Raw genomic sequence first — 25,139 nt, 5'->3', positions numbered from 1 at the left:
AAAATTTAGTGGATTTCTACAACCAGTTTTCATTCCTTCTTAATTTGTTATGTCTATAACTAGTTACGTCACGACATTTGCACATATAAGGTCAAGACTTCCAACAAACATTTCTCTGTGTACGACATAATTGTTTGTCAGGAGTAGTGGTTGTAGTAGCAGTTGTCATAATGAAAATATGTCCAAACTAGGAGCTGATTACCTAAAATGTTCAGTTAACGAACACAAGTGGCTGAACAGGACAGAACAGCATAGCTAACAATCTGGAGGTGGGGGATGTGTGAAGTGGCTCATGTGCATTTAAAGGGCTGGCGCTCAAAACAACCTTTCTTGTGTCATTACTCAGAAATAGGGCTTAAGATGGACTTGTGGAGTTTAATTATTGAAGAATCCAGACCCAAGCATAGCATTTACAGTTTACATAGACCACAGGGAAATGATTTAAAATGCATAATTTCATTTAAAAAAGGCAAAATATCATTCCTTTAATGGAAACAACAAAGGCAAGTGCAGCCTATTCCTCTAATTTCCTGGTCATGGTTAAACCTCAGCTTAGTTCATGATGGCATAAGTTAAGAAACAATCACCGTCAGATTAATGTTAGACTTCAGCCAATGTGAGCTTGAAGTATGGATGTAAAAAATGACTCACATCAACCTCATAATCGCAACTGACCAATAAACTCCATCCACAGTCTCTTAGCCAGACAGAACTAAACACACTGATTACAGGTATGTTGCTGACGACCAGCAACCAGTATCAACAACTGAGTCAGTTGCCTTCGCCAGCAGCAGTGACAGAAAGACCTGCTGAGCCATCATGCAGAGAGACATTTTCCAGCTACTTGTGCAATTCATTACTCTCATTGTAGTGATTAAAATGTGATGATTGTTGCCATTCTGTAGCCACAGTAACAATAAAATGATTCAACACTCATCTAGTTTATGTGGTGGTAACTCAAATCCTACACAAAATACACTAGAATCATTTTTTGGCTTGACAGTATGGCTGCTTTGGCTACATAGACAACACATGACTTAGATTTATTGCAGAACTATGTATGTGTTCTTGGCAATGACATGAAATACCGTGTAGACTGTTATCGAAGATTAATGCAGGGTTAATGCATGTATGGTGGTTGGATTAAGATTAGGTTTTGCAGGTAGATGATGCAATGTCCCTATAAGTGACAAAATCAAGTAGCTGTTTGTATCAGGATTAAAGTATGAATATACAAATGTTCATGCTATTTCCTCCTAATTGATGCAGAGGAGTGTGTTCTCATGTGCTCACGTCTGCAGCATCACAGGGCGTCAGTGAGGGCGTCTGTAGTTCTTCTGTAATCTCCTGTCTTTGTGTGTCGTGCAGACAGTTTAAAAGCTTTCTATTTACCTTTCACACCATTCTCCCATTTTCAGGTCGCGGAGAGGGAGCAGGCGCTGCGAGTCCTCCTGGTGTGGGTGGACAGCTGGTCCAAAACAGTCATTTAAGGCTCTAACAAACCGTGACATGTCAAACACGTAACGTAGACCGCGACACACCAACATGTAAAACGCCTCACTGATTCTCATCCAAGGCCTCAGGGAAAAGAAAAAGAAAAAAACCTTTCGGCTCACATACTCAACTGCAGCCGTTAATCATATTTGAAATTTTATGAGCGATGGGGAGGAATATGATTGTCATAAAATGAGCAAAACAAATACGCAGAGGCGGTTCTCTGGCTGTAGTCGCTGGAATCACCTCAGGATAGCTTGGCTCAGGGAACAAAGGTGCTGAGATATACCCGGCGTTGGGATGCATGTGTTTACTTCGCTCCAGTTCATTATAACCCACTCTTGCCCCCCCTTCGGCCTCTGTTTTGCATTTGTTCGTCTGTGCTTTTGCCAGCGTGCATGTCAGTTATCAGACTTATTAGATGCCATCAAACGTCTCCTCTATCATCTGTCTGTCATCTGGGCTTGCTTTCTTCTTTAAAGTAGCTCTAACTTGTTTTCTCCCGTCATCATTCTTTTACCACATTCAACACAAATATGTATTTAATGCAAACCCTGGCAAGACACCAGATAAACACCAGATAAGAGACAGAGAAAAAAATATACACAGCAAACAGACAAAACCGCACTAAAACACAGTCTGTACTACTGTTCAGCCTGACTTTGAGCCTGGAGACTAAAATCATGTCTGGTTACCGGGAACTGCCAACATACTTTATCCTTTAGTTTATGAGAGGTTTCATACAAAGCTCTTTATCCTTTAGACGAAGCATTAGGTCAATCTCACTTATCAGACTTGCATGTTGAAAGTGATTCTTCTGGAGATGAAAGAAACTGAACAAAGTTTGAGATACCTGGAGACAAAAACCCTCTGCTTGAGTATGGACCTAAGTCAGTGATTTATTTTCCAGTGTACAGATTCAGATTCAGAAAACTTTATTTATCCCAAACGGACAATTCATTTGCAGCTTACCACAGACATCAGCCCACAACCAAAGTGCAATGTGACAAATATAAATAAATCAGTATACAAATACAAGATCATTGAAGCAACTACGAAGAAATGCATTAAATAATCATCATTAAATAATCAAATAATGCCAATGTAGGCATAAAGACTAAAAGACCCTGTTGGTTCTGCTTACATAAAAAAAAAAAATCTCATGTAAAATGACTAAAATGACTGCTGTCAGAGTTTAAAAGTGTGATAGCTGAAGGAATAAACCTGTGAACCAGTGTGTAAACAGTGATGTTATATTATGAAAATACTGGGTAAGATAACCAGAATCTCTGGTTGAAAATAATGTATTCATGTATAGTTAATTTTGTGTACATTTGTGATTATGGGGGGTTTGATTACCCTGTGGCCTGAAGCTACACTTGACTGGTTTAACATCAGGGTAAAGAGGTAAAATCTGATCTTGTTGATTAAGTATGAGGATTTAATTGGCTATAACAACAGGCAGAAAGTGCCCGTGCTTCAACATTAAACCAATCAACTCCATTTTCTTTTTTAACAGCTTTTCGAAACAACAACCACTATTGTTAGCCTTAATGTATTAAAAAAATACAAGGTGTGTTTTAAGAGTCACAACAGCAACATTTTACAACTCATTTTACGTATGAAAACAGAGTCTTGAGCCAGTCCGTTGTCAGACATCAAAAAAGAGCAGTTAGAGTGAGCTAACCAGCTTTTTTTTTTTTTTTTTTTGCCTTTATGTTGCTTTTCCACTACTCAACTTTACTTCCTCTTTTTGGTTTTCCATCAAGCCAAAGCTGTGAATAGCACTTGCAGTATTTTTCACTGTCACCTGCAGCTTAGGTAGGAACAAATGGTGGAAATGGGCCTCCTTGCTGTGACAAAAGCCAAGAATCAAGAACAACATCCTTTAGATATCATTTATTCTTTGTCTGTGTATTGCGTTGAAGATGGTGTCGCTATGACAACCAGCTACACTGAGAGTAGATTACATAAGTGGTACGTAAGGTACAAAAGTAGATTGGAGAAGATTCATGTTGAGTTGAACCCTGCAGTGAAAATATGTAATTTGTGCACTTTTATTATTATTATTTTTTTTTTAAAGACAAAGCAATTTGTTTTAAGAAAAGATATAAACAATTTTTTGTATGATAATAGTTAATTTGCAAAGATTTTGTGTCAGTCACTTTGTCTTGAGCTTGAACCTCCAACTGCTCATAAAATTCTTTAACTTATATTTAATACGCGGTGCTGCAAATCCTCAATGTGAATACAACATTACCAGATAATCTTTTAACACATAAAGACCCAGTGCTACTTTTGTGGCACTTCCAAAATAGCTTTTTCCTCTATATTTGACTTTTCTTAAGTGATTTATCACCATTTAGTATAATATTATTCTCTGTTTTTTGTGGGGGGGGTTTTCAGAGTAAATCATGTATTTTCCTATATCTATTTCAATAATAATGTATATGGTCATAAAAAGCTCAGACTAAAGTTGAGAGTTATTATATCAAATATTATATCAAAAACAGAGAAAACTAAAGAAAAAGTGACTTTTTCAGCAAAGATGTCAATGACTGAACATAAACAAAGTGTCTCCATCCACAGTCATTTATTAAACTCCATGGGAGTTACTGGTGAATCAATGTTGTAGAAGATGATGCTGTTTCCATGCTCACTACGAAGCCTCTGAATATTCAAATGGGTGATATCTGATGACCACAAAAAGAAGAAAAACTACATTTTACAAGAATTATTTACATGTATTTACAGGATTGTGGATCAATAAGTATTGATGACTAACAGTTGAGATCAGTAGATGGTTTTGATCAACGATGGATGTTTGGGTCTTTATGGGTTAAAGGGTCTGCTTATGTTTATGTACCTCTTGTAGTAGGATGAATAAGTGCAACAAAAAGTGATCCAGACCAGCTGGCATTGATAAATATGGAAAAACTTTAAAAGGGGAGCAGTTAGGGATGAATATGGTAGGAGATCAAACTGTGTGGACTTTGAGCTCTTATAGATTATGGCATTTTAACAATCTGATGAGTTTATCAGCAGCAACACTGCATCAGGGATGGAATAATCTTGGGTGTGATATATACATACTGTCTATGCAGACTGTGATCTCAGGCTATGATGCAAGTGGAGATATAAAAATTACACATCACCACTGGAGCTTATGTGAAGGGGAAAAAACCCTAAGTCTAGGGGAAGTCAGAAAGTGTGAACCCAGTTGTGACTGAAAGAGAAATTAACCTGAGATGAAATTTTGTATAGATGGTTAATAGTTTTAGCTGGATAAACACACCTGTTGTTTTGATCAGTGTGTCATTTCCTGATAGCAATTGTTCGTCTTTGAACCTCTTACTGTAACTGCAATATAGAACCACCATTTTTTTAATGTCATGAACAAAGACATCACTTACACTTTTTCATCTTTTGTCTGGGATGGCCTAATATTGCCCAGTCTATACAAGGCTCCACACAGTATTTGTGTCCAGTTTCAAACCAAAGGTAAATGCTGTGTTTATTTTTGTTTCTTGTTCTCTTATTAAACTCCTCTCATTTTCCCAGACCCTTTTCCCCAACCACATACTTTTTGTGCCCAAACCTAATCATAGCCATGTTTGTTACTGTAACCAGCTTTCTTATTCCAGCCTTTCCCTCACCCTTTTTAAAACCGTATCCCATCTGGGTTTTTTTTTTTGCCATCAACCATTGTCACAGCCCAAAAGCAATGGTCACATATTTTTTTTGTTGATGGTTTTATTGACTGTATTATTTGTGTATATAAAGTATGTCATTTTGAGAATGAGTGGAAACTGAACCATGTTGTCAATCAGGTATCACGACATTTTACACTCTTTACGCAGTTTCCTTCAAATGACATTTGAAAATTTCACAACATACAGAAATCTAAGTCAGTGAGTCATGTTAAAAATTGCTATCAACAGCTCCATGTAAAACAAGGTTTCGGTAAGTTTGTTTTGAAGGTGAAAAACCTGAATACTGGGCGTCGTGTCACAGTCAATTACACCTTTATGCACAGATCTACACATACAAGGAGATGAGCAAACACCCAACTCTCTTTTTTCGCCTAATTGCTTTTCAAAACATGTTGAGAGGCTGAAAAACATGGAGAATGACAGCTGACGGTGTTTTCCTAAGAGACTAAGTCAACAAGCAGAGACACTGACTTGAAAGAGCTCACACTCCTCTTTGGTTTTGCTCACTCACACGGACGACCAATTGATTAACTCATAAATCAACCTCATCCCATGCCCCAGGTGTTGGAGCGCCCCTTCACATTACCCCCACCACCCCAAAAGCTGCAGCAAGAAGTTGCAGCCCAACCCTGAGCCTTCCAGCTAAGTAAGTGGAGGCGGGATGATCTAGATCATGGCAGAAACCCAGCAGGGAGAGGCCAGGTGGGGCAGGTAAAGCAGCTATATGCAAAAAAACAAAAAAAAAACAAGGTGGGGTCATGAAAAAGACAGGTACAGGATTAAAATTTGTTATTTTAAAGACAGGGAGGGATGAAGAGAGAAAACACAGAGGGGGTTAAGGAGGGATACAAATGTGTTAAAAAGACAAAGGAGGAGATAGGCTGAATGAAATGCTGTGTAGCGCTGCCAAAACAGAGAGAAACAAGGGGAGACAGATACAGAGAGGACGAGAGAAAGAGCATAGAGGAATGCAGTAAATCCCTGAGCGACTGAACAATCCTCTGGAGAAAGAAAAGAGGAATTTTTATGTGCTGCAGGTGAGCAGAACAGAAAGGGAGGGAGAGGGACGAAGAGGCCGAGAGAAGAAGAGAGAAGGAGATAGACAGATGGAAAAAGAGGGAGAGAACGCGGGGGTGGCCGAGGGAATTTGAGGGAAGCGTGAAAGGGTTCGATTGTAGCAGACAAAAGGGGAACACGTAGGGTAAAAATGAGACAAAAATGACACAAAATGGCTTGAAATGGTTCCTCATGCAGTCAGACGAGAGGGTATACGGATGGACACAGAGAATGGCGGCGTATGGGAAAAAAAGACTGAGAAGCAGTGACGAGGAAGAGAAAAAAAGAGGAAAAAAAGAGAAAGTCAGACAGATAGAGGAAGAGGAGGTCTGAAAGATGATTTGAAAGAAATGCACTGAATATTTATGAAGAAAGCCTATCAGTAAAATCAAATAACAAACACCAAAATCCATATATCTGAGGGTGTGTTAAGGTTATATCTGTATAAAAAGTTTTTAGGCATAACTAATTCTAATACTCATTAAGTTGTTTTGTATTTTTTTTTTAAGAAAACCAGGCTTTTTTTTTTTTTTTTTGCATTTTACAGAATTCAACCCATTGTTACAACCTTAAAAATAGGTCATGTAACATAAGAAAGTCATTACATAAATACATCGTTCTGTGATTCAGTTTAATACGTGAGCATTGAGCAACAGCTGAGTTGACTTCTCGTCTTACATTTACACGCCCATGCACATGGTTGTACATTTGATACCTTGTTGAGGGAATGATTACATGATTTGTACTAAATATTTAATGTTTATTGAGGGTTTTTTTTCTTCCAGGGAAAACATACTTGGAAGTTGTTTTTACTATCATAAATAATGACTTGCAGATTTGATCATTTTTAATACACTATGTTTAATGATGCCGATGCTACGTCTAAATCCCCTTTCATATATTGGTCTTACCTTCTGTTTTTTACTATTTGCTGCTCTTACCTGTATCTCCTACTATTTTTTCATACAGATTTATCCCTTTTAATTTTACCTTTTGCTGCTTTACATGTAAATTTCTCCTACTGCAAGACTACGAAGGGATTATCTTATATTCATCATAAGCCACTTTATTATTATGGAAACTCCTATACAGTCAAAAAATTATTAGACCATCAAAAGTTATCAAAAACAATGGTTATGCAATCAATACTAACTCCTGTGTGTATCATGTGGCTAAAACAGACAAAAAAGAAAACATGGAATGCCTAAAAGCACTGTTTTTGGGAGTACAATGCCGTAGCTATTGATGTAAGAACTGAAGTGATTTTGGTTATTATCAAGAAAACATGGAAAATAGCTAGATATCAGCTCTGAAATTAAACTCTTACGAGCTATTTTTTTGTCATCATTATATTTGTCCAAACAAATATACCTTTAGTTGTACCCAGCATTAAAATGAACAAGAAATTGAAGAAAATAAGGGTGGTCTACTAATTTTTTCCTTGACTGGATGAGTCAAGGAGATACTGCGTATTGATGTATTTCTCCAAATGTGATCAGTGTTGGAAACATTTGGTATGTCTAAGAATGGACAATAACATAATCTTTTGATGCTGAAATGGTACATATTAATTTAAAGATTCAGATTTTTAAACTTCACTTCTACACCTCCAAGTGTGAACATGGAGGATTTAACTATAACACCAAGTATGGAAAAGACACGAGAAGCTGCCTGGTACAATCAAAGAGAACATAAAACTTCTTGAAAAAGATGGTCCCTGCATCATCTCCTCTGGAAGTTGTAATTCTTGTTTTAGTTCATGGCTGCCAATCACACAGATGGGCCTGTACGCAGTTTAGAAGGAGGGTGTTCTTCTGTCAGCAGCTGCCTGATTCACCTAACAAGCCAATAATGTTGATGTCTTGTCAATCATAGTATCTGTTCTTATCGAGTGACTCGCGAGATGAGTCATAGGCTACTAACAGGGCTCAGCTCTCCTGTAACATATTAGTTACAGCAATTTGTCTCTGCTTCGCTGACAGACAGAGACAGAGAGCAGAAAGAGGGAGAGACAATGCTGAGTGATTGCTGTTAGATAGCTATGCATGACAAGCCTCATTCCAACAAAGTTCTGACACATAGAGATAATGATTCACACACGTGCTGTGTTTGCAAGCCCACACAAGGGCACACAATACGCACACAAACACACACACACACATAGACCATACAATGCTGTCTTTGTTGACTACTGGCGGCCCCTCAGTCACTGCTTACTGAATGTAAAAAACACACAACGTCTTGTGGGTGTATGTTTAAGTGTGTGTGTGTATATATGTGTCATGTCTCTGTCAGCGTTAACCTTTTTTTCTTATTTAGTGAAAGTTTCAGTCATGAGCATTTTTGATGACGTGTAAGCGGTGACACAATCCGTCTCCTCCATATAAGTCACTTCCTGTGTGACAAATGCTTTAAGCTTTAAGGTTCATGTGTACACTTGTTTGCTAGTGTAAGGGTGCATGCTTGTGTGTGTGGGATTATTTGTGCGTCAGGGAGGGTGTTGTGTGGTTGTGCGCAGGTGTGTACCTCCAAGGTGATGGAAAGGGAGATTCTCATTGATCCCTTAATATGTGGCCTGGGGCTACAGAGCATATAGGGGGAAAAAAAGGTCGAGGGCAGTAAAGACAAACAAGAAAAGGAAAAAGATAATAGGTGAGGATACGATGAAAGATGACAAAGGAAAAATGATAAGAGACAAAGCGATGGGATGCATTAAAGCTCAGACATAACAGCAGAGCCAGACCGTTAGTGGGATTATGAGCGGTGTGTTTGTACCTGTGCATGTTTGTACTCATGTAAATCCCTCACTGTCACAGGACGGAGGGGTGTTTTTGGAGGAAGAGGAGCTTCGTGAGATAGTGTGATTCAAAAAGAAAGCAAAGAGGGAGGAGGGATGATTCTGGGGGAGGTGGAAAGAGAGAGATGAAAGGAAAAAAGAGAGATCGTAAATTTTCACCAGGACAGACAAATAAAAACTCTCATACCCCGCCTCTCTGGCTTTATTTTTTGCCATGAATGTGAGCCGGCCTTTGTTTCCAGAAAATGCCCGACCCCAAACTCCTCTCCCCTTGTGCCAATCACCCAAAACCATCCCTATAAAACTAAAACCATTGGAAACAAAAATCCCATATGCATTTTTTTTTTGTCTTTCTCCTAATGGGTTCCCAAAGGACCAGTAACACCACGCTGTGTACAAAAGCTAGTATTTATTCTCTTTTGAGTTATGATACAGTATTTTCACACTGGAAAAAAATAAATAAACATCTCTTTCAATAAATATTTTTGAGATATGATCAACTTTAGCCACACCATCCAAGGCACATTTCAAAGACATAAAAATAGAACTTTTTTAACAAGTATCTAGGCTGACTGAGTTGCAACAAAAAGAAATGCCAAATGTTTTAAAAGCAGAAACTGATCTCAGTGATATTTCTAGTGTTCGTTTTCTTGTAAAGGTCAGATGAGAAGATTGATGCCATGTTATGTTACTGTAAAAGGATGGAGGCCCAGTTATTCACATCCGACAGCAGAAGCAAAAGCTGTGTACACTCAAATATAGTACACTTTGACTAATTTTGGGTGGTTTTAACACACTATTAATATTTTCAGGGCTGTACCAGCTGAAATAGTCCAATGAAGGTGCAAGTTATAGTATTCCTTTATAGGTTTAAGTCAGAAAAATAACATATTTTTTTTGGTAAGTAGATGAAGAGAAGTGAATTATGCAGATGTTTAGGGTCAGTAAGACATTCTCCATGATATATTACACCTCTTGGACATTTATGTGTACTTTTGTTTTTCTTGGTCTATAGTTAGACTCGGCCAGACATTCATTTCATTTTTATACTTAAGTCATTCTATGGATTAAACAGAAAATGTTCAAGGTTACAGATGTGTGTGGAACATTAGCATGTGGTCATTTGCTTATGTGAATCTTACATTTGTGCTAGAAGTCAGCTGTTTGTTTTTATTATCTAATTCCAAGCTACTAACAGTTTTAGGTCCTTACAACCATGATAACAGATCCTTGAGTTCACTTTTGAATACTTCAACATTTTTCTGCATGCAGTGTACCGTTAACTTAGAAATGCAGTCAGCTAATGTCAACAAACATCTGGTTCTCAGTACAATGAAGACTATAACACAAACTTCATGTAAGCATGCACAAATCTCACATAGTTATTTATATTTGTAATTGTTGTACATGCTCATTTTCTAATGTGACATTTGTGTCATGCTATGTCATTTTTTAGCATTAGTCAGCCTCATTTATAACAGACAGCATAATGTGATGTTGGCACTGTAGCAGAACTCAAGGATATATAAATAAAGATTGTAAGCAACCAAGACAGTCAGTTTAGGAATAGAATTAGTAAGAAAGAGACAAAATAAACTCCATGTAAACCCTTGTTTGCAGCTTATGCTATGTATACACATAGTTGGGTATCTGAAAAAACAGATATTTTTTCATGCGTTTTGTCTTTTGTCCAATAAAACTGTGGTTTAGGTCACTGAAAATAATTCATTCTAAAAACTCTGTCCAAAGTAGAGATTTTGGAAAGCTCAGTACTCATGCTTGTATGAGTAGAGGGAGAATCTGAGTGTTAAGGTCCTTAACATCAAGGTATGTGTGCGACCTTTGTTTATCCTAACCCTGACCCCATGACAGGCTCTATGGCATAGTTATTTGGGTTCATATAGATGAAAAGCTTTCTGAAAACAATCTGGTGTGAACAATAAAAACAGAGATGCAGGAATATGGAGGGTGTCTATAAATACGTATATACATGGCCTTTGAACAAGATCAGGAAATACGCTTCCAGTCGTTATAAGATAAATTAATGACCTTGTGATTTATCATTAAAACAGTATCAATCTTCTCATGTAACTTTCAGAGAGTAAAATATTTCTATGATTATTCCTTAAAATGGAAAAACGACAGCCAAAGCTTTTGGAAAGGAATTAGTCTATTTTAAAGCACTTTACGGTTGTGTTAAATATGTCTTTCTGTGGAGTGAAGTGATATAAAAGTGGTAAAATGAGAGTTCACTTAATCCAAAGCAGCGTACAGGTCACTGGTATTTTAAGGCACCAAATACCACAGTAATGTGTTCGTAAGTGTGTTTGACCACCTCTCTGATTGGATGGTATGTGTAGCGCTGTTGTTGAGTTACTGTAACTGACCAGCTAACTTCTGATTACTCAGCACTACCGCTCTGCCCGCTCTTTCCAGTGCTCATCTCCTGACTCACGCCTCGTCCCGTCTTCATCTCCTTCCTCTCCTCCTCCTCCTCTGTGCCCTCATCATCCCTCTGGCCATTTCATTTCCTCTCCTTTTGTCTTTCACCCATTCACAATTTTCCCTTCTTTCCCTACAGTTTGCTGATTCACACATCTGAATCAGTTTTCACTCAATGGCTGCTCTGTCTGTCTTGCTGCCTGTCACTCAGTTGACCCATCTGAGTGTGTGAGTCTAACCACCTACAGTGGTATTTCTGTTGATCTATGAGCTGTGAAGTCCCGTAACTCAGCCCAGTCTCAGTGTGTCTGGCTCAATGAGCTGCTATGTGCTTTAGGCGAGTGTCAGTGCTGGTAATGTGTTGGCTTGGTGTGTTTTATTCCATCAGCCCCTCTGTTGACCTGCCAAGTCCTTCATTCACATATTCCAGTATGATATGAATGAATGTGGTAAGCCTGAATATGTTCAACCAAAGGACAGGAAAAAAATGTTGCCATTGTACGTTTCTGAAAACCACAGTTACATATCGAACCAAAGTTTGTGAACCTAGAATACATTTCATATCAACATTTAACACATCCATGTCTTAGTGTTTTACCTGCACTGCAACTTTTTTCCATTTCTTAAATAGGCAGGAGATAAGACGGGTAGATAGTGAATATAAAAAGTCCAGGATTTTGCAACCAGCTTTGGAGTTTACATCCAGACTTTCTTAAGCTTTTTGGTTTCAGCAATAAAATTGATTTAGTTAGGGTCAGGAATGGTTCATGATTTGGTTTAAACATTACTAAATGCATTGTGAGTCATGTGTTATTGCATCTTTGCAGCCTTGCTTTTGGTTTAGGAAAGAAAAGCACTTCGGTAAGGTTTAAGAATAAACTGTGGTTTGGCTTAAATCTTGTTATATACCTTGTGAGTCATTTGTTCTCAGATCTTTTGCTAAAAGAAGCCCCTTGAAACAGCACTTTGCCTAAATGTAACCAGAAAAATAGTTGAATTACAAATGATGATATCTGAGAAACACAGTTAAAAAGTGCAGCAATCAGTTAAAATACCAACACAGATAAATATTTGATGCCTATGAATGTTGGTACGATTTTTTTTCTTCTTCACAAATATTGAGATTCTACATATCCATGGATCCCAGAAACATTCAACGACAAACGTTTTGTCCGATGACTTAGCTGGTGTGATTATGTGCTTTTGGTGTGTCTGTTAAGGCTCTCAGTTTTTCCCAGTCCTCTTAGATTTTGTGCAAATAGTAGATTGTCGATACAATGCACACGTGGCTCTGCTTCAGTTTTGTTTTCTCAGCCTCAGAGTCTTTTCTTGAGCCGGTTGAAGTCCTTCGCCGATCGCCACAGCCAGCTCTGCAGCTCCCGCAATATCCAAAACCCCTCCACTTTCCTTGCGAAGTCGTTCATCGTCGGCCTCACCGACAGCGAAGACGAAGAGGACGAAGGCGGCGAGTGGAGAGGGGGCGAGTAAAGGCCTCTTCGTAAAGACAAAGGGATGGGCTGGGGTAAAAGGGAGTGTTCTTCACCTGCTCCGAACTGGTAGAGGAGGGAAAGGGTGGAAAGAGGGGGCTGGAGGGTGGAGGGGAGAAGAGAGCGAGGGGATCTACGCTGTTCATGTTTATCAGAGAAGGAAGATGAGGAGGTTACTTTAGTGTCAGCATGTGTTTCCATCTGCACCAAAAAGCCTCCGTTTGTCTCTGAAATGACCCTGTCCTCTTTTCTGAGTGTGTCTGTGTAGTGTGAGTTCAGGTTGTAACTGAACTGATTGTTTTTTCTGTTGGTTTGGATGGTCGCTTGCTGATGGGAGATGGAGCTTTCAGTATCCGGGGCCAACACACTGAATGTGATCTCCGGCTGCTGACTAACCTCTTCATCCTCGGTGATGCTCAGCAGCCTCCTCCTCATCCTCCACGGCTCAGAGCCTCCCTCTCCTTTTGGCTCCTCGTCTTCAGCCTCATCTTCCTTCCTCCCTTCACTGGCTGCCCATTTCCATCTCTCAGGCTCTTCCCTCTTTCCTCTCCTTCCTCTTTCACCTCTTCCCCTCTCTTTCGATCCGACGCTCCTGCCTGCCGTTGCCTCCACTCTCCTCGTCTCCCTCCCTCTTTTTCTTTCGGTCGAGTCCACAGCAGCACTGTCCTCCCTGTCTCCTCTCACGACCCTCATTCCGCTTCGTCTTTGCCCGACTCGCTGGCCAGACTCGGTCCTGGTCCCAGTCCTGGACCTGTACAGGCTTTGGCTCATCAGCGGAGCAGGTCGCTCTCTCCCTATCGCCCTCTGAGGGTACTGGAGATCACTACCGATGATTCTCATGCTTGCAGATGAAGGAGGAAGCGTGTAACCGAGGGTGGTCATCAGTGCAGATATGGAGCCCAGCAGCCCATCCAGACCTGTGCAGAAATGCAGCAGAGATGTCTTCAAGGAGGGGCAGAGCGTGGAGCGGGCCAGCTCCCTGACGGCCGCCAGCAGGATGGAGTAGGCCTTCTGGTTCTGGGCCAGCCGGGCTTGGTTCTCCAGACCGTGCCACAGCTCCAGGCGAGTGGCAGCGCTGGGCAGGGACAGAGCCGTGCTGTTGGGCCGGGGTGGGGAGAAGTCTTTTTCATTAAATGGAGGCCCCAGATAGGTGAGCTGGAAGAGACAAACAGACAAGGTTTATGAAGGTTCAGGGCTGGTCAAGTGTATCAGCTCCTTGACAAAAAATCTAAAAGAAATAACATATTGAACTAATTAGTTAAAAGAAAAACATGATGTCAGTTGTTATCCTATGAAGAGTTTGTTCACTGATTAGTCATTCTTATAGTTTGATGTTTTGGGGGTTTTTTAGAGCTTAATTTGTCCTTTCGTCATGTGTTGTGATACTGGGCGCCTCATGCCAACTCATGTCTCAAGTTTTCTGTTTTTTGTTTTTTTTTTAATTTCAAAAGACACGTTTGAGAATAATTAACTTTGGTGGATGATGTAACTCTTCTGCTTCTCTCCTAAGAATACAAACCTTTATGGCTGTCGAATATGAACTTATACTTAGATGTAATTCAAGTGTAAAAATGTACATGTTTTACTGAGCATTGTCACAGTTATCTCTCCTCTGTCTCATCCCATAAACACTTCCATCTTCCATATTATTGGACTCGCCTTCATAAATACTGAAAAGTCCACCTCCATCTTAACCTTCAAGTATGATGAATCAGTATGATCCATTATGATTAGTGTGATATTTAAAAAGGGGAGGTACCATAATCATAATCTCTAACATTTCATGCACATTGTTCCTCATGTTCTCTAAACTCCTACTAGAAACGGCCCAATCAATAATTATCGATAGGCATTAGAAGAACTTTGCTCTGATAGTTCAACTAATTAAAAACTTACAAACTTTCACAAAAACAACTCAAAAACACAGATAATTTGATGTTCAGATTCCATATTTATTGATTAAAAATGATTTATTTATTTAGGTTCTTTGACTAACTGATCATTTTTGCCAATATTGTTGATTTAATCATCATTATTATGTCTGCCTTTAAAAATCCACTGACGGTTCTCTAAATTTTTACTGTCTTTCTTGTTGTACAAACTACAGTTACTAACTCGAGGGATGTGGATACAAGTGGTTTCTAAAGAAAGCATTCAATTCACAATTAAAACAGTGCAAACAAGTTTGGTCCATATCAGGTTACATGCCAATAAGTCATCGTACTTACAGCCCTGCATTCAGCTCAGCCACAGTCTGAAAAATGTCTATAAACACGTTTAAAGCTCTTTAGTTTAACACACTGTTATTTATTAAATCCATTCGCACTGAATTCTTGAAGTCTGGTTGTCACGGTGAGGTTGAAGCATTGAACAGCCTAAACTTGTTGTTCATTAAGGGAAACTTTGAACTTCAGTTTTCACAAACAGAAATGTGTTAATTAGCAAATGTTTTGACCTTTTTAAGAGTTCGACCAGCTGCTCAGAGCTCAATAAAACTCCAACATGAGGCTTTTCACTCTGATTTAACTCTTGGCATGATTAATCGTACTTCCTGAAGTCTTTTCTTAATTTATTCTTCTGTGATTTGGCTCCTTAAGAGTTATGTTTCATAGTCATGTTCAGGTCATTTACGTAGAAAACAGCCACTCACATATACATCTTTGATCTCCTTCAGCTGATACTCCAGGTATTTGGTCAACTCGTACGTGCTTTCTATCGAACTCCTCTCGCTCGCCAGGTTATGGGAGGTATCCAGGGCTGTTGCCACGGCAGCAGCCAATAGCAGGACCAGCTGGTTATGATGGACTGTGAAGAGTTGAAATAATAAAAACACTCCAATTAAAACTTTAACATAGACAGTTGTTTCTTTGATGACGTTCACATCTTGGGTGTCCACATGGTAATTAACACACCGCGGAGGTATTTGTAATCATAACACTGTGGTGAAATTTATCGCAGTCGTTATTTCCACAGGCAAATTGTGATTATTTAACTTGGATGCTGAGTTTTTAATGAAAATGATGATTTCAGGGCTCAGCAGACAAAGTCTTCTCCAAACGGTGCTCTAGCCTCTGTGCTATTACACTGTTTATAGGAATTTTTACAATATTCTGGTTTATTTCTTAGTCTCTATGGCGATGGCCTTTACTGTTTACATATTGCAAGGTCATAGTCATCTGACACTGCCAATAAAGCTTTTTCCGTTTCCAATCTAATTTTAGAGGTTTCTGGCTGTCGGAGGTTTACTCTGGCTTCAAATAAAACCTCTCGTAATAGCTTCAGACAGTCAGACAAATGGTTCCTATGTTCAACACACACATGTTCATTCCTGACCGATATCCTACAAAACAAAGACATGTGGCTTTCTTTACAATCACAAACATTAATGTGTTTGTATCAGTTGTATGTTTGCTGTGGAGGTCTTGTTTAGTTTTCAGAGTGTTTGTGTAGGTGTTTCATGTTACCGTCTGAGTGTTTGTGAGAATGTTTGTATGCATAATTATATATGTGGATTAGTTTCACATCGCTCTGAGTGTATACACTGATTTTGTGTGTGTGTGTGTGTGTATGTGTGTGTGTGTGTGTGTGTGAAAGAGAACATGCTGGTAGGTGTGTGTGTTTTTGTGGATGTGAGGGGGGTTGTAACACTGGAAACCTTTTAGTGCCTCTGTCTCTGGTTTCAAACAGAGAAAATTGGAGCTGAAAGGTGGTTTTCAGCACTAAGGAGCTTCAAGTCACTCACTCTCCTTGTCTTTCTCTGCGACGATTTTTCTCCTGTACTTTCCTCCTCTCTCAACACACACTTCCTCGGCCTCCGATGGAGCGTGACACATTTCCTTCGTTGTCTCTGCTCTGCGTCATCCTTTCCCATTTTCTCTGCACTCTTTCATCCACCTTCCTACCATGACACCCAGACAGTAGGCTGTGATTCATGCTTGTAATTATGGGCAAAACACGCTCCTGTTCAACAGGTGTAAAGTATGTATTGCACAATGAACTGTCAGATTTCTCTGTTACGCTCACTCTGTTCACACACCTCGGGCCTCCTGTTGCTTTACCAGTTTGATCCCTCTTTTCTCAAGAAGTAATCACCCTGCACTCAAGCTTTCCTTTCTTCCTCTGTCTCTGTTTTAAGTTAAATCCTCCTTCCCACTTTTGTCCTCCTCCTCCTCCTCTGGTCTCCTTGGGTCTCTTATCTCTTTTCTGCCTCAGGTCAGAATAACAGCTGGCAATTAACCCCGATTAGCTGTCCTACTCCCACTCTGTTGCCCTGTATTTCTCTTTCTTTCATCTCTCCATTATGGATGCCCCCCCCAGGAGGATAAATAAGAGATTTTAAGTGAATAGCTTAAACGCTTCTCAAAACATTTACCTTCAGTGTGTTTGTAGGAAAACACCCAAAGCGGTCATCACCTTGTTCCTCTGACTCAACTTCTCCTGAGTGACATCTGCACATGAAACAGGGCTTGGTAGAAACTTAATAATGTTATATGCACTATATGACTCAATGCACCAATTATTTGAGTGATCAAGAAGTACTTCTATATCAAATAGTCTGCTGAAAAAACATGGATTGGATCCAAACTTGAAGAGAACTGTATTATTGTTTTTTCTCATCTTTGGCTCCGTCTAAGTTTTTCTAAGTGTTTTGCCAAGTGAGGGTAATTCCATCTGATCTAAATGACAAATTGAAAGATAATTTGGCAAATGTGCAGCTTTGAATTAAAATAAGTTTAGAAACGCTTGTCAGGGATTGACAAAAACTGACTGACAAAAACTGAAAAAAACAACCTCTTTTTGACCTCTTAAAACAACAACATAATTTTGGTTAGAAATCCTTTGTTTATTAAATATTCCACAGAAGAAACCTTTGGATTAGATCCAAACCTAATAGGTTAGAATAGATGTTGTTTTTCCTCATCTTTGGCTTTATTCAAGTATTTCAAAGAAAAAAGAAAGTGAGGTTAACTGCCTTGGATGTAAATGACAGACTGAGTGGCAGTTTAAGAAATTGGCAGTTTCAAATTAAAACAGGATTAGAAATGCTTGTCACTGGAGTGATATGGATAAAAACTGAACCAACAACCTACAGCAGCTGAAATAATAATAAAAAAGCCTCCTTAATAGCTGGTAATACTCCCACATACCTGTTCACCCTGACTTGTCGGCTACTTCAAAGCACCCTCCCAAACTATTATCTAAAACATTGTGGTCGGGTTCGGGCAACTCCCACTCGCTCCCACACACACCTTGAAATCAGTCAACTAGGACAACCCCTGTCAGCCAAGCCTCCTCCGATCCTCTGAACCGCAAAGCCTCATCACCTGTCAGAAGCAATAAGCATCTTTCAGCGACGCCGGAACATTTGGAGCTCATCAAGCTCTGAGTTCCTCCTACCGAACTTCCTCCATTAGCATCAAAACACCCAGAAATCAGCACGACTCTAGAGTAAACAGGCCTGAAGCAAAGGACACACAGTGTGCAAAAGGTCGCATTCAGAAGGAATAAACAGGTACAAAAAAATGAGCCTGTGAGGGAGGAAGAAAATTGGCAAAAATCAACCCAAACTGTTCCAAACTGTTTCCTTTTGTCTCCCGCCACATGGTTGGAGATGATTGCCAGACGTGAAAGGCCCTTGTTGTTTTGATTGAGCGCTGACATGTCTAAAAGCATCCTCCACTGTGGCCAAAAACAACCGCTCTTTGTAAGAGCAGTAAACTGAGATAACTCGAATCCAGTGAAATGTTGTTATATAATATTATATTGAGCAAGTACAGTGTAGTCGGCATATAGCATGACTTCAAGGCGAGCCCTGCAGGCTTGGGGCTGTGTATGTGTACCTGGCAGTGGAAGCACACTCCGCAGGGCAGGGTTGAAACCAGAACATTCGCCGTGGGAGGATTGCATTACAGCAACACAGGGGTTCCCTACAACAGTCGACCGTGACCTGTGCATACATATACATATGTGTGCGTGTGACTCTCCACACATTTTAGCACTCATATCCATTAGCGTTCCACATATGCACACACAGGGGAGCTCTATTATTTACAGCAGATCATATTTTTATCTACCGTTCATTCACTAGCGTAAAGACAGATCTGGCACTCTGATGTCTGCCTGCCATCTGCGACTCAGAGCTGAACATAATGCCCGAACACTAGAGCTTCTTCACCCCAAATAGGTCAAAATTAAACATCCTGAGGGTCAGGGTTCACAGTTGAGCTGTAGGACACAAGGTTTAGTCCTGGGGCACAAAAGACTTGTAACCCACTTGACATTTTACACTCCAGACATTATTTTGGTAAACCAGTGACCCAATGTTTGTGGGTGTTGTTGGACTTGTATTTCATCTTTCCCAACATGCACCACCACTTGAGGTTTTGAACAAGCACTTAAACAGAATTTGGTATTGTGGGAAAACCATGTGGAAGTAAATCTCCCATGTCTAGTCCAGGAAAACCTTCCACCGGTGCCAAAAAAGGTTGCCCTCCTTTGCTCTAACCACTTGAAAGACACCCCAAACAGAGGGGAAACATCAGTACATGGGGGCTGTTATGTTTCAGGTCCAAATAAGATGTTTATTATTGAGTGCAAAATTGATGAGCGTAGCTAAAGAGTATTGCCACAGATCATTTTTGATGCACATTCATTCTAAATATTTGAAGAGGTTTAACATCAGTCAAGACATGCAGTTTGATTTTGGACAAAAGGTTAGATTATTTTTCCTGAAAAAAGCTGTGGCTTTTTCACACTATGAGAGAATCTTGTCACTGCAGAAGACCTCGACTGCACCGCAGGAAAATATTCAGTAACAGAAGAAGCGTTTAAAGCCATGTTTTGTACCTATGACTCTATATGGCTGACTGTTGTTATATGTTGTCTCTTTTATGAGATGAAAAACTGCTTGAAATGCAGTGTGGCATCTGCAGACAAAAAAAATCTCTTGAATCTGATTGGAGTTTAATCTTCCCCAGATCTGGTCTGATATTATTTACAAAGTTTGTTTTATTTCATTCCAGACTCAATAAAAAGGATCTGATTACAATCGGGATCCTGCTCATCTGATCTGTGCTTCCCCTCTGAAAACACGACAAGTTTGTTTCCAAAATCCTCTGCCCGATGTCCACTGCAGAAAATAATAATCTACTTTACAAAACCTTACATCACACAGCTTATGTAACTATGACAATAACACACCTTTCACTTAAAAATGCATATGGTGAAAAGTTACAAATACCTATATTTTTTCAGGTTTTCAAGAATTTTGCACACTAGTCATTTTATTCTTTTTTTTTTTCAGTAAAATCCTCCACAACACACACTTGACAGCTTTCTACGATGTTACAATACACAGCGTCTATTTATGCTTAGTGTTCTTCAACATGTTTCTTGTGTCTTTCTGAAAGCGCGCCTACCCTCTGCCATGTCTCGCATGTTTTCTGTCATTTAACTAATAGAAAAGGACCTGGAGGCAGATTGTGGCTTTGTTGACAGAACAGACTCATCAGAGCCAGTTTTGGAGGAGCTGTTTGTTTCTTACATAGTTTTTTAATTATTCTGTTGCACTGTACCTGGTGGCAATTTCTCCTTCTGTCATAACACTTACCCTAAACGTAAACACACCTGCGCCTGAAGCCAAGGGGCAAAGAAATGCGTGGCAGGCCGACATGAATTATAAAGCCGCAGTGGAAGTGGACAGGGCCACCAGTGGGGTGAGTGGATGTGAATGGCGGTGGGTGTGGTTTGACAGTCAGGGGTCAGGATCGGTGTTTTGTGTCTGTGTACAGTTAAACACCAGATTTATGTGCAGTCTGTACTCAATCAAATGTGCATTCTTTCACTAATTCAACACACATACACACACACATACGTATCTAAAATGTAAACTGAAATTTAGCGCCACATACATTCAGAGATGATTCCAAATAAAGACATTTAAATATATCCACACACATGCACAGACGTACACGTTTCTCATCACTTTTCCCTGGAGATCACTGCTTCTGGAGTTTGTTCGTACTGAATTTCACATTGATCCTCTTGGCACTGGACACACACTGGGGTTGCCAAACAACATCAGTGACCCAAAAGCAAAGACCAAAAGAAAACACACTTTTTAAAAAGCCCATAAAAATATGTTTATGCCCAGAAATTCTCTATAAAACCACGTCTCACTCGTTGTAAACTCAGCGTCCCCTTTTTAATTCCCCATACTGTCTGTCTCCCTTTTCACCTTATAAGCCAATATATCCATGTTTTTTTTTTTTCAATCTGTGGATTCCAGACTCTCCATGCTTTATCGCCATGTTTGGTTTCAATTTCTTTGTCGCTTCATCTCCCCCCTCCACTCCCTAAATCTTCTTTAAAGATCAAACTTATTTTAAAGTCCCCTTCCTTTCGCTCCCTAATTACCTTTCCCTTCTCTTCCTTTCACTAATTGGCTGCACACTCACCCTACATCTACATCCTTCTTTCCCTTCCTTCTTTTTTTAGACCTTCGGTTTTTAATTTGCCCCTGAAACCCCTCCGCGGCCACCCTTATCCTCACCCCTGCTTCTTCCTGCATCTCCACCATGGTATTCTTTTGAAAACTACTAAACAATATAGAATCAATCAGCAATATAGACACAAATTGTTGAAAAGTTAAAAAGTCATTCTATTGAATTATTATCTTCTCTTCTTTAAATTCCTTGTTTCTCCATATTTGGTTCTTAATCTTGCATTTGTTTATTTATTTATTCTAAAAATCACAGGTAACATATATTAAATACTTATTTGTGGTAATTTAATTTGCCAAACAGTACTAAAAATATAATTCTCTCATCCTTAACCTCAAAAATATTCATAAAAATAACAAAAAATAAGATTCAACTGACTCCTCATGCCTTGAGTCAAAATTGATGTGATTCTGAATATGATTTGGTGTATTTCTTACACTGTGTTACCAAACCAGAGATTCTGAATTCTTCTTCCACCACTGCAGGAAAAGCAGAGATTCAGGAGGAAAGATATTTTGGAGGATAGAGACCAAGGAGGGAGGAGGAGGAAGAGAGGATCTGAAAGGAAGAAGGGAGAGGAAAAGGAGAGAGAAGGAGGGAGCCGGTGAGGGAGAGTTTTTGTGAAGCGAGGGGCCATGTTAATTTGGGAAAAATGTAAACAGCATGTGTAACTGTTCAAAGCGTGACCGACTCATTTTATATCATTCCCCCCTTCTCTCTCCTCTCTCTTTCCCTCTGGGTGCTTCTAACTTCTGTCAATCGGGAATCTGCACTGCATTAACCCCTCTACCGCCAGTTCCTCCTCCTCCTCTCCCCCCCTCTGTCTCTCTCTCTATTTACTTTTATCTGTCTCTACCTCTCTTTAGTCGCCCCCCCCCTCCCCTCTCAGCTCCCTCTCCCTTCCACACATCCTCCTGACATCCCTATATATATACCGTGAAAAATTGAGGATGGCGCTGAGCGAATCAAAAGATGTGAAAGGTTGACTTCTCCCTTTCTCCCTCTCTCTTTTTCGCTTCCTTTGTTTTCTCCTGTTGGCCCCTGTGTTTCAGCTCACTCGTCCAACACACACTAACGCTTTTATCTGAAACACACCGACACTAATCCAACCCTCACTGCAATAACAGGCCCAGTGTCTGAGATTGTGTGTGCATGAGGCAGAGACTGAGCAAAGTTGTTAAAAAATACAGTCAAAAAAATGTTTCTGTCTGTACCTGTTTGTGTGTGTGATGACAGGACAAGTCAAGGCGCCATGTTCCTCAGCAGCTCAGTTCTCTATGTGTTTATTTGCTCAGAGTATCAGAGGGAGCAGCACCTCTGCTCTGCCCTCAAGTCTGTATTTATCGTGTTTCTAAAGTTACACCAAATTTGCTGATGGCCGGCCTGCTCACATGATGAGAGAGGGGATGAGGATGAGCATCACAAGAGGGCACAGAAACAGACAGGAACATGACTGTTTCTGTGGTTCAGAGCATCATTTTTATCTCCCAGCAGTTCCTCTAGGACCTGTCTTTCTCCCCTTTTTTCACATAGACAAGGAGCAGCAGCCGGACCAGGCATCCCAGGGGGAAAACTGTGTGTATATGTGCATGTGTGTGTCCTCTCACACCCTGACTAACATGAATCATGTACTTTCTCATATCAGTGACAGCTAACTAGACAGGGGCTTTAGCTGCCTCTGACCCCCTCCACCCCTGTCATTTTTTACTGCGAATAGCCCCCTCTCTCACACACACCACATTTTCTTTCAGTCTTTTTAGCTCCTTCTCTTTTTTCCCATTCAACACGCACATTTCTTGCACAAATCATACAAATTTTACAAAATAAATTAAAAATTTCCTCTGCGTTTAGCTGCTCTTTCTGTTTGTTGTAATTGCTCCTCATTTGTTTTAAGACTTGTACAAATGTTGCTTTTAAGCCGTTGATTTCTTCATCTTTAATTTAGTACAATTTTGTGCAAAATGTTAACAATTTTGATTCTCATAAAAATAAACAATAAAAGAGGGATATAATAAATTTGGTATTTGAGTGCTTTTTGTAAATTTTTTTTAGCAAAAATATATAAATCATTTTACAGCATGTACAAAAAAAAATAAAAAGGCCACTTAAAATTTGCAAAATATTCTGCATGCAACTGCATTTCCATAACTTGTATTAACATTTTAATTGCAAGAGAAAGACCTCTGAAGCCTCTTTGTAACTGTGTAATAACTTCAATCCAATTAGAAACTTCCATAAGGAGTGCAGAGTGCACGGACTTACCTCCGTAAAACCTCTTCATTTTCTCCAAATCCTCTTATCTCCCTTCGGTGCTCTCTCTGAAGTTCATCCACTTCCAGATTTAAGAGCTGAAATGAACCGATAATGATGTCCTCTCTCTTCTTGTGGATTATTTCGCTAAAGAGTTTCACAAAACATGTTTCGGATCAATTAAATCTACTTCTCACTGAGGCAGTTCTGGGTGAAATAACGCAGGTGATGCCGACTCGATCCACCAGGACGAAGAACTGTGAGATTGATGATAATATAGTGAGATTATTAATATTAGATTTGATGGATCCGAAGTATTGACGGTCCTCTTGCGCGTGTGGTCTGTGACTGACTGACTGACGGCGGAGCCTTTTTGTACGTTTCCTCCTCCTCCTCCTCCTCCCTCTCCTTCTTTTCTCCCCTTTCTCCCTCCTTTCCTCCACTCCTTCGCATCCCGTCTTTGCCCTCTGTCCTTACCCTCCTCCTCCTCCTCCTCTTCTTCTTCCTCCTGGTGATTCACCGGCTTTGACGCACCAGCTCGACCTGACATGAGCCACTGAACCACGGGACTTGTCGCAACTCATTGGTGTCTGTGTCCGCTCCCCATCCTCCTGAACACGGTCTGACTGCAGCCGTTTGATCTTTAATCTGCTTCACTGTTCTAATGCGTGACTCCGACTGGATCAGGTCAAACAGGGCCTCGCAACCCCGAGACCCGCAAATCGTCCACATAATAAGATGCTCTCTCTCCTCCCTGCAACATTCAGAAAAATAACAAGCATTTTTATTTTATTTTTTATCCTCATTTATTATAGCATGTATTTTTAAGGCCTTTTGTATTTTTTCTAAATTAAATAACACCATACTTGTTATATTTTTTTTTACACAAAATACCCAGTGTAACCCTAACATAATTTATACATATATAGGCAAAAGGGACTGTTTAAATATGAGATGGGAAAAAGAAAAAAAAAAAAAAGGTTTGACAATAACCCAAAAATATTAGGCCTTTAAAAGCGCCTGTGGGTTTGTTTTTTTTTTTTTTAATAATATCATAGGATAGATCTAAAGGGTAAACACAGGTCTGATGTTACTACAAATTATCACTGAATCTAACACAACATCTACCCTGAAAGGATTGTATTTTTTTTGCAGAGGGAGATTATGAAAGCTGTTATGTGCTGCACGGAATTTCTTTGCTCCTTCATTCCTGAAATTATAGTTTTATTGACAATAGGATTACAGCGATCATTTTCTCCCACCTCCTGCTGTCAATCAAAACTCTCACAGCCCACCGTTGCGCACGTTTTTTTTTGCGCACACGCAGATACTTTAGGCATCACCGCTAATACTTGATTTGACCTGGACTCAATTTAAATTAAAAAATGAAGTCTATTGC

General features: G+C 39.7%; 1 protein-coding gene across 1 annotated transcript; it reads right to left on the bottom strand.

Moving 5' to 3' along the window:
• Positions 1 to 9,450: 9,450 nt before the first annotated feature.
• Positions 9,451 to 24,079, bottom strand: clcf1 (cardiotrophin-like cytokine factor 1). The gene is made up of 3 exons (XM_030146436.1): positions 23,753 to 24,079; positions 15,640 to 15,794; positions 9,451 to 14,144 (listed from the first exon to the last, which is right to left on the bottom strand). The coding sequence occupies exons 1-3, from the start codon at positions 23,769 to 23,771 to the stop codon at positions 12,819 to 12,821; spliced, it is 1,500 nt and encodes a 499-aa protein (XP_030002296.1). The 5' UTR covers positions 23,772 to 24,079; the 3' UTR covers positions 9,451 to 12,818.
• Between the last annotated feature and the right edge of the window lie 1,060 nt (positions 24,080 to 25,139).

This window comes from Sphaeramia orbicularis, chromosome 10, assembly GCF_902148855.1.
Source record: "Sphaeramia orbicularis chromosome 10, fSphaOr1.1, whole genome shotgun sequence".
Classification (NCBI taxonomy): Eukaryota; Metazoa; Chordata; class Actinopteri; order Kurtiformes; family Apogonidae; genus Sphaeramia; species Sphaeramia orbicularis.
Note: the sequence above shows the minus strand (reverse complement) of the source record. Positions and strands in the feature narration are given on the sequence as shown.